The sequence below is a fragment of the Zingiber officinale genome, chromosome 9B, assembly GCF_018446385.1.
Source record: "Zingiber officinale cultivar Zhangliang chromosome 9B, Zo_v1.1, whole genome shotgun sequence".
In the NCBI taxonomy this organism is placed as follows: Eukaryota; Viridiplantae; Streptophyta; class Magnoliopsida; order Zingiberales; family Zingiberaceae; genus Zingiber; species Zingiber officinale.
Genome location: NC_056003.1, coordinates 9981335 through 9990538, shown reverse-complemented (window position 1 = coordinate 9990538; position 9204 = coordinate 9981335). Strand labels below are relative to the sequence as shown.

Sequence of the window (9204 nt, the reverse complement as noted above, 5' to 3'; positions counted from 1 at the left end):
ATCTATGTGTCATCGTCATTATGTCCCGACCTACGAGTCGCAGTTGTATTTCGGATTGTGCACTTTGTGTCTAACCTTCGGGTTGTTGTTATAGTCCAGTCTGCGTGCCGATCTCTTATCCTGGTCTACGTGCCGATGTCTTATCTTAGCCTGCGTGCCGAGGTCACATCCAGTTCCGTGCCATCGTGCCTGGCTGCGCGTCGTCAGATCCAGCTCCTCGTCCAACGCATTCATTTACTCTTCCGGGTTACAACAACTCGAGCAACGCCCCATCTGAGGGCACCCCCTGGGCCAGGGTACATTTTCCGTACTCGCCCCTCATTTATCTCATTATTATATTATTAGTCTGTTACTCATATATTCGTTGGATCTGCCTCGAGCCTCAGGGTACCAGGGATCAGGGCAACTCGGTCGCTGACTGCAGGTAGCGTTGACTAAAGGACTTTTGATGACTTGATCAACATAGAAGCCATCTCAGCACACACCCCCTCCGGGCCATCGCGACTCGGTTAACGTTCCATCCACCTCACTCGGTGGTCTATCTGACTCAGATTTCGGACAGAATCAGAGGAAAAAAAAAAAGACAAGTGCGAATGTACGAGAGAGCGTATCTGCACAAGAGAGAGGACATCCCTTTTTATCTGACAGTGCGTACATCTGGATGCTGATCAATGTTAGAGAATGTCGGGTGTCAGAACCTATCTGGTGATGAAGAACACGTGGCATCCTCCTGTAGACTAGAGGAAGGTTTCATTCGTAGATGACTGTAGACCATTGAAATATTCCCTGACATTCAGTAGTTTTTCTCTGACAGACGGTTACGATTCCCTGACCTTGTTGTCGTGTAGTACCTTTTGTCCCGCCCGAGTATGAATATGGCAGCTCTAGCTGATCTATCGGGTATAACACCTGGCCTAAACCTTGAGGGGTCGGGAGCTATGGTGAGATCGTCCAAGAGCCGACTAGGAGTTGACTGACCGGGAGTTAGTTTACTGAGAGAACCAGGCTTAAATATAATCAAGCCGTGAGAACTCGACCAGTTAGATCCAAGTCAAATATTACCTCGACTGCCCACCATGTCTTAGACCAGGGTGTCTCAGATTTAGGGTCCTGGTCTGTGAAATCCGACCAGGAACCATGTTGCTGATGTCATCACACAGTCCTACCTCTTCTTTCTCTAACTGTTGACTGTCATGTCGTCTTGAGTTCTGTCTGTCACGCTCCCTTAACTTCTGACTGTCACGCCCCCTAGACTTTTGACTACTACTTTCTCTTGACTTCTGACTTCTGACTGTCCGACTTTATCGGACTCCACCATTATGCACCGTATCAATACCAAAACAAAATACTTCAATATATCACGTTAAGAGAAATTTAATGATCAATCAAAAGATAATGATCGTTAAGAATAATGAAGCTATTCTGATAGGAGCATAGAAACTGGACCATATTTCTTGCCGAGGGACACCATGAGAGACCCTATAGTTTCCTCTGCTGCGCCATTAATGGAGTTAAAAGAAAGTTATTTGGTGTCTCTTCAATACTAGATCTATTTGACTCATTTCCATCTCAGTAATGAATGGTCAACAGTTGAAGGTAGAATCATGGATAATTGTTATTCTATCAGAATAATGATCTTGATTCTCCGTGATCAGCGATGTACCAATACAACAATTCCAATGGCAATGTGTACTCGATAAACTAATGTTCAATACTCAACTCATCAACTCGTATGTTCAACCGAGCTCCGGCCATGTCCCATGCCTTCAGCCTGGAAACTGTAGTAGAACTGGAGCCATTGTTGAAGAGGTAAAGATGAGCGCTGGCATTTGAGAAGAAGGAAGGATAAACTCTAGCACTGATGCATGCTCTCCCTCCTCCTCCAAAACTCTCGATCACCGAATGATCAATCTAGCACACAATAATTCAGAACGATGGCAAGAAACACTGATGAGCTCATATCCAAATACCTTGGAAGGAAACCATATGGTAAACTGTGATAGATGGGAAACTCACTAGAGTCCTCAAAGAAATCTTTGATTCTTTCTCAAGGTCCATATCCAAGAAGGTTCCATACGCAGCTTTGTCTAGCTCTGGCCATAGTGATGATCTGTTCCGGGCATCATTAAGCACACAGTAGATTAATATCTCAATTTACCATTGACTATGTAGAGGTCACACGAGTTACCTTCTCTGGTCAGAGCACATGAGGACTTTATAAGCATTTTGATCTTTGTAAACTCTGAAGAAGATTGCCGAGTGTTCCTCAAGCTTTTCGGAAGCCAAGACCAATAATCCAAATGGTCCAATTCCACCCTGGACTGAAGCATCCTGCTCAGCACAGAGTCTAGGAGGATCCATTGCCCAAGTAGGATCAAACGTCTGTGCTCTCTCTAGATCATGAAGCTGAAAATCAACCTCTACATCTGCCTATTTAAATATTCAAAGATTAGGTTATTGATACTGGTTTAGGATTCACTCGGAGATTGAATAAATGAGGTGGTATTAATGCTAGCCTGTGAAGCTTTTACTCCTTTGATCTCATGTAAGCCTGTTTGGAGCTCCATATTCTGCAAGTGAACCACATGCTTTCTAAGTGATCTGACCTCTTCAACAGGCCACTGAATCAACTGCCTGCGATTGCTGTCTAGCCGAATTGTCCTGGGAATTGTCTGAATCCACACACATGCTCATGCTCATGGTGGAATCAATGCTCATAGAGCAACCAAAGCAGAGAATGAGAACAAAACTGACCTGAATGCCAGCCCACCCCTTGGCGACGTCGTCCGCCTCGCTGTCCGACTCATTCAACCACCCCCACAGGATCCTCCTCCTCCTCCTCGCGTCGAAGAACGTCTTGGAGGCATAAAACTTGCCGTGGTCGTACCTCTGCCACGCCCTGTAGTCGTCCACTGCGCCTTCGCCCTCCGGCACGAACACATCCCTCGCCGCGTCGTACGCCCCCAACATGTAATGATCCGAGTGCGTCTCAAACAGGCTCATCTTGAGCACGTGCTTCACCTCCCCCTCAGTCGGCGGCGTGTCCAAGCCCTCTACCCCGACCACCGAGACCGGGTAAAAGTCCGGGCACTCCCACATACCCGATCCGCTAGAGGAGTGCAGCGGCCGGCTCGCCCTCTCCCACCGCACGAAATCCCGGCTCCTGTACAACAGCGCCGTGCCGTTGGCTCCGATTTGGGCCCCAACCGCGGCCCGCCAGAGTCCGTCTGAGCCCACCCAGGCCGTCGTCGGGTCGCGAAAGTTGGTCGCTTCGAAGTCGTCGCCGGCGGAAATCAGCGGGTTGTGCCCCGACTTGGTCCAGTTCGTGAGGACCGGGTCGGAGAGGTTCGCCGGGAGCGCGAGGTTCTGGGACTGCTCATAATTGGCGTTGACGCCGGTGTAGAGGACGGCGGGGTGGGTGCCGCGGCGGACGGTGGCGGAGCCGGAGAAGCAGCCGTTGACGTCGTAGGACGAGGTGGGAGCGAGGGCGAGCGGGAGCGGGGCCCAGTTGATGAGGTCGACGGAGACGGAGTGGCCCCAGTGCATGTCGCCCCACACCGCCGCGTTGGGATTATACTGGTAGAACAGGTGGTAGACGCCATTGAAATACATCGGCCCTGGCGATGGCGACTCAAATTAGGGTTAATCCAGGAAGAGATCGGATTGAGGGCGTGAGGAAGAAGAGTACCATTTGGGTCTGCTCCATTTGCCGAAGATCGATCGAATTAGCGGATCGATTCATGCCACAAAAAAAAAAAAAAAAAAAAAAGACATCTTTAAGATCAACTCAAGTATTAGTGGATTGATTTATGAGACAATTACGCACCATTGATCCAATTCCTGGGTGGTTGAAAGTGGTATGCCGTTCTGTAAACCCCACTGGCTATGGAGTTCTGCTGCTGAGGTTGTGGGTACAGGACGATTCTATGTGAAGCTGCTTCTCCATCGATATCCAACACAAAACAAGAGATGAAGAAGAGAGCTCGAAGCAAGCAAGATCTGCCAGACATCCCCATGGGCAGAGCTTGCGGAGAGGGGAAACAAGGTCAACCAGACCTTCAACAGAAAACAAAATCTTGGTCATTCTATTCTATATTGGAGGATACAAAGGAGAAGCCTCCCTGCGCTGACGATGAAGATTGAATGATCAAATATAAAACTCTTTTCATTTTTTTAACTGATCCAGTAAGATATCAAAATGGATCCGACCTAATAATTTGATCCGAGTTGATTTAAAAAGAAATTAGGTTTGGATTGTAAATTTTTAGATTCAGATCGGATCAAAATTGATTCAGGTCGAATTCGGATCAGATTTAGATGGTCCCAAATTTAAAATTTAGTAGATTTTTTCGGTTATATATATATATATATATATAAAATTTAGTTTTTTGAGTTTTTTGGATTAGTCGGGTTGGTTGGGTTAGGATTTGGATCTATGAGTTTCGGATAGGCTCGATTTGAAATTTAAGAAAAAAAAATAATCCCATCCGAATTTGATTCAATTTTGACGCCCCTATAAAATGCTACTCTATGTTTTCTATGACGAAACAGAACGAACAAAAAAATAATAATGAGCATTTTAGTGGGAACGGTAAATGTATTAATTTGGGGTTGTCATATTTGGACTTTTCCGTTTGTCTCTCCGCTCTGTTTGGAAATTAGGAAGCACCCGGAAGAGGAAGAAGATAAGAAAGCAGAGACGGAGGAAAACAGAAGCAGAAACTTTTGGTGAATTCTTGTGATTAATTGATACGGATGATTACGAGCAGTGCAGAACAATGTGCTCTGTTTCTGTTCTTCCTCCTCCTTTTCTCCACCATCGCTGCTGAGTCTCAGACCAATGATTCAGGTGCTTCTTGTCCTTCTGCAATTAAACGATTTGGTTGTTAGCTTCGCGCAACGCGAGTTTGATTGATTGTGTGTTCTTGTAGCTGGAAGGAGTTATGTTGTTGTAGAAAAGAAAGGTGCCCATGCCACCGGCAGAGGCAGAGGTCACGGTGGTGCTGGAGTTCAAGTCATGCGAGGTCACAACGAGTCGTTGAGTAAGGGAGAAAGAGATCGCTGGATTACGGCTTGTAGGACATACGGTGGGCCTAAGAACGAGTCTCGAATTTTGGGCCTAAGAACGACAATAGTGGAGGATGGAGGAAAGTAGCTTTTGTTGGAAAGTAACTTTAATTATAGATAGAATAGAATAAATAAGGTGATAGTAGATAGAGATAGAATTGATGAGGTGTTGATTATGTAAGAGTTTTGTGGAGATAAAATAATAATAAAAAATCATGATTATCTAAGATTGATGTTTATCCAATAATAAACCTATAAATATATACTTTTTTACATAAATGAAGTAAGCTGTGTCTTTTATTTTATTCTCATCATCTTCCACGTAAAGAGTCTCTTTCTTTTCCACATTTTTTCTTCTATAATCATTTTTTCTTCTCCCATAATTTCTTTTTCCAATAAAGTGGTATCAGAACCATGTCGATGTTTCCTATCCCTCGTCTTGCTGATTTGAAGTATGGTAATTGGAATATCCAAATGAGTATCTTATTGGAGAGCGAAGGCTTGTGGGATATTGTTGAAAGAGGTTATAAAGCGTCTCAAGAAGGAATTGACCAAACGGGGCACAGAGGACGACAATGGTGGAACAAAAGAGAAAAGATAAGAAAACTCTTTTCTTTATCTATAAAGCTCTTGATGAAGCTACTTTTGAGAAAGTAGCCGAAGCTACAACTTCCAAAAAGGCATGGGAGATCCTACAACTAGCATACAACGGTGATGAAAGAGCAGAAAAATATTCACCTTCAAATCTTGAGAGGGAAATTTGAATCGTTGGAGATGAAAGAGTCTGAAAATGTATCAGACTACTTTACAAGGGTATTGATTATTGTCAACCAATTGAAAGTGCAGGCGTAAAGATATGTTTGCTGAATTGGATGAAATGGTGAATGGACAAGTCTCATTTGGAGACGCGTCCAAAATCCAAGTAAGAGGCGTTGGTAAGATTCTCATTAAATTTAAAGATGGAGCTCACACATACATCACCAATATTTATTATGTGTCCGACATGAAAATAAATATTATTAGTCCTGGACAATTGATTGAGAAAGGTTTTAATATCCAACTAAAAGATGGTAATCTTCGTTTGAGAAAATAAAACAAACTTATTGCTCATATTCCTATGTCTAAAAATAAGATATTTTCTCTTGATATTAAACATGTTACTGCAAAATATTTAAGTGCATGCATAAAAAATAGTACATGGCTATGACATATGAGGTACGGGCATGTGAACTTAAGAGCTCTAAAGCTTCTCTCAAGCAAAGGAATGATGAATGGTCTTCCTCATATTAATGCTCAAGATGATATTTGTGAAGGGTGTATTCTTGGCAAACACCATAGAGTAAGTTTTCCGAATGAATCGCACAACCGAGATAAGAAGTCTCTTAAATTCATTCATACAGACATATGTGGGTCAATCACTCCGACCTTCTTTGGAGGTCGTCGATATTTTCTAACCTTTATTGATGATTTCAGCCAAAAAAAACTTGGGTTTTGATGAATAAAAACTAAAGACGATGCTTTTGAGAAGTTCAAGGAATTCAAAGGATTGGTAGAAAATCAATCCAGCTATACTATCAAGGCAATGCGATCAGATCGTGGTGGTCAATTCACTTCAAAACAATTTGAAACATTCTACAAAAATCATGGCATCTGGAGGCTTTTAACCATACCTTACTCCCCTCAACAAAATGAAGTTGCTGAAAGGAAGAACCAAACTATTCTTAACATGATTCGAAGTATGCTAAAAACGAAAGAAGTGCCTAAAGAATTTTGGGCTGAAGCCGTAAACTATGTGGTGTATTTGCTAAATAGATCTCCTACAAGGAACCTAGAAGGAATTACACCTTAAGAAGCATGGACCGTATACAAGTCATGTGTATCTCATTTGAAGGGTGTATTGTCTATGCACACATTCCGGATCAAAGAAAAATGAAGCTTGATGACAAAAGCTTACCTTGCATTTTCATTGGCTATGATGCAAGATCAAAGGTTTACAGACTCTATAATCCAGTGAACAAAATAGTTATCATAAGTAGAGATGTTGAATTTCAAGAAGATGGTGCTTGGAATTAGAGCGCTAATATGGTGATGATTCAAGAAGAAGAACAAGTGAAGGAGAAAGAACCAACACCACCGTCGCCTACTTCTTCATCGTCCTTGGATTATGAAAATCTTCCACCACAAAAGATAAGGAGTCTTCAAGAATTATATGAGGTGACAACTCCACTTAATCTCATTTGCCTTTGTGTTAATGAAGAGATTGTATCTTTTGAAGAAGCTATTAAAGATAGCAAATGGAAGAAAACCATGGATGAAGAGATGAAGGCAATTGAGAAGAATGAAACTTGGCATCTTACTACTTTGCCCAATGGCCACAAACCCATTGGTGTGAAGTGGGTTTATAAAATAAAGAAAAATGCTCAAGGAGAAATAGAAAAGTACAAAGCGCGACTTGTGGCAAAAGGCTACAAACAAAAAGTCGACATTTACTACAAAGAATTGTTTACTCTCGTTGCTCGAATAGAGTCTATAAGGTTGATAATCTCTTTAACCGCTCAACTAAAGTGACAAATATTTCAACTTTGTCAAATCAGCATTTCTTAATGGCAACTTAGAAGAAGAAATTTATGCTGAATAACCGGCTGGCTACATCAAGAGGGGGTAAGAAAGAAAAGTGTTGAAGTTGAAGAAAGCTTTCTATGGCTTGAAGCAAGCATCGCGAGTGATTCTGTCTGAGTGCTGAGTTGATGAACGTTGGGTACATGGCGCTCCCGGTGATGACGTATAGACCTTCGACTGCTACGAACCTCCGGCGAGAACCTGCAAGCACAAAATCGAGCCGGGAGGGGGTTCTCGGCAATGACCCTCCGACGCTCAAGTCAACTCCGGCGGAAAGAAAGAATAACGAGAATGAAGACTGTAGCTACAGTGATGTTGAAGGCATACCTCTATCGAAGTCTGGGGGTCCTTATATAGGGCTCCCGGGGGGATGCGTGCACACATCCCGAAGCGTGCACGCTCCTCAAAGCATACTTGAAGTGGTCGTATTAGAAAAGCGTGCTTGACGCCATACCACAACTGTCCGAGCATATCCCTGATAGGATAGTGAAAACTTTCACCGTACGATTCTCTGTACGACCCGGCCGCCGACCATGCTGCCCGTCGGCGGTAGCTGTCTCGAGGTCAATGTCACCCACTGCCCCTTTTGTCTTCTTCTGTGTTGTTTGTTTGTATGTCACCGGGCCGAATGGGACGACCGCTTAGGCCTCCCAGCATCCGGTCAAGGGAGCGTGCCGGGCCGAGCGGGAAGGCCGCTCGGTCGCACACTCGGACGAGCAACACTGTTCGGCTTGGTGTTCAGCCGGGCGGACAGACGGCTCAGCAGACCAACTCCTCTTCTGAGCGGCGGTAACCCGACCTGCGGTTTGGTTCGGCTGATAGGCTAAGTCTTATCTCCTATCGATATGAACAATTGGCGGGCCCTCTGGACTTTGACCTCCCTGCCCATGTGTCGTTGACCTCTACCAAGGTGGGCCCCCTATTCTTATCACCGGATCACTTGCCTTCCCTTTAAGTCTAGTCGAAGGAGGCTGTAGATCCAACTGACTGGACTATTAGTTCAGTGGTATGATGGCCGCTCGGCCACTGTTATAAATGTTTTTCTACCCGGGCCTAGCGAAAGTGCCCTACGGTCGTTCGACAGATTACCTGATGGACCTTGTTTCATTCTTTCCGCTAGCCGCCGGGCCGATTGTAAGTCGGTCCATGCTGACGTTTTTAGAATCCCCTCAGAATTCGTGTAAATCCTCGCCATTAAGGCTGAGCATGCGTTCCTGAACACGCGATGGCGCTCATTAAATGCGATCCTATCGGCGAGTGCCACGCGGCGCTGTCGCCATCCTCACGCAGCGTGGTGTCACTTCCGATGGGACCCTCGGTTGTTTGAAATGAACGGTCAGATGCAGGCCTCGGGTCCCGTGACCTAAATTCGACGGTTAGGCGGCATCGGGCCCATCCTTGTAAAGCCTTCATCGCTATCCCCCGCCGCACTTCTGCGTTCGTGCGTTCAGAGGCTCTCGTTCGCGCTTCGTACTCCGGCGAACCAGTTTCTCAGCATCCCGACAATCTCTCGCCACC

At 44.7% G+C, this 9204-nt stretch overlaps 3 protein-coding genes across 3 annotated transcripts; 2 read left to right on the top strand and 1 right to left on the bottom strand.

The window, feature by feature from the left end:
• Positions 1-1567: 1567 nt before the first annotated feature.
• LOC122025219 (beta-fructofuranosidase, insoluble isoenzyme 4-like) lies at positions 1568-4148 on the bottom strand. The gene is made up of 7 exons (XM_042583990.1): positions 3827-4148; positions 3689-3697; positions 2755-3617; positions 2517-2672; positions 2189-2430; positions 2017-2110; positions 1568-1911 (listed from the first exon to the last, which is right to left on the bottom strand). The coding sequence occupies exons 1-7, from the start codon at positions 4014-4016 to the stop codon at positions 1702-1704; spliced, it is 1764 nt and encodes a 587-aa protein (XP_042439924.1). The 5' UTR covers positions 4017-4148; the 3' UTR covers positions 1568-1701.
• A 535-nt stretch (positions 4149-4683) lies between these two features.
• Positions 4684-5210, top strand: LOC122022709. The gene is made up of 2 exons (XM_042580783.1): positions 4684-4849; positions 4932-5210. Exons 1-2 carry the CDS (start codon positions 4756-4758, stop codon positions 5153-5155), a joined length of 318 nt encoding a protein of 105 aa, XP_042436717.1. The 5' UTR covers positions 4684-4755; the 3' UTR covers positions 5156-5210.
• A 1939-nt stretch (positions 5211-7149) lies between these two features.
• On the top strand, positions 7150-7635 carry LOC122022799 (uncharacterized mitochondrial protein AtMg00820-like). Its single transcript, XM_042580915.1, has one exon. The coding sequence runs from the start codon at positions 7150-7152 to the stop codon at positions 7633-7635; it is 486 nt and encodes a 161-aa protein (XP_042436849.1).
• The last annotated feature ends 1569 nt before the right edge of the window (positions 7636-9204 follow it).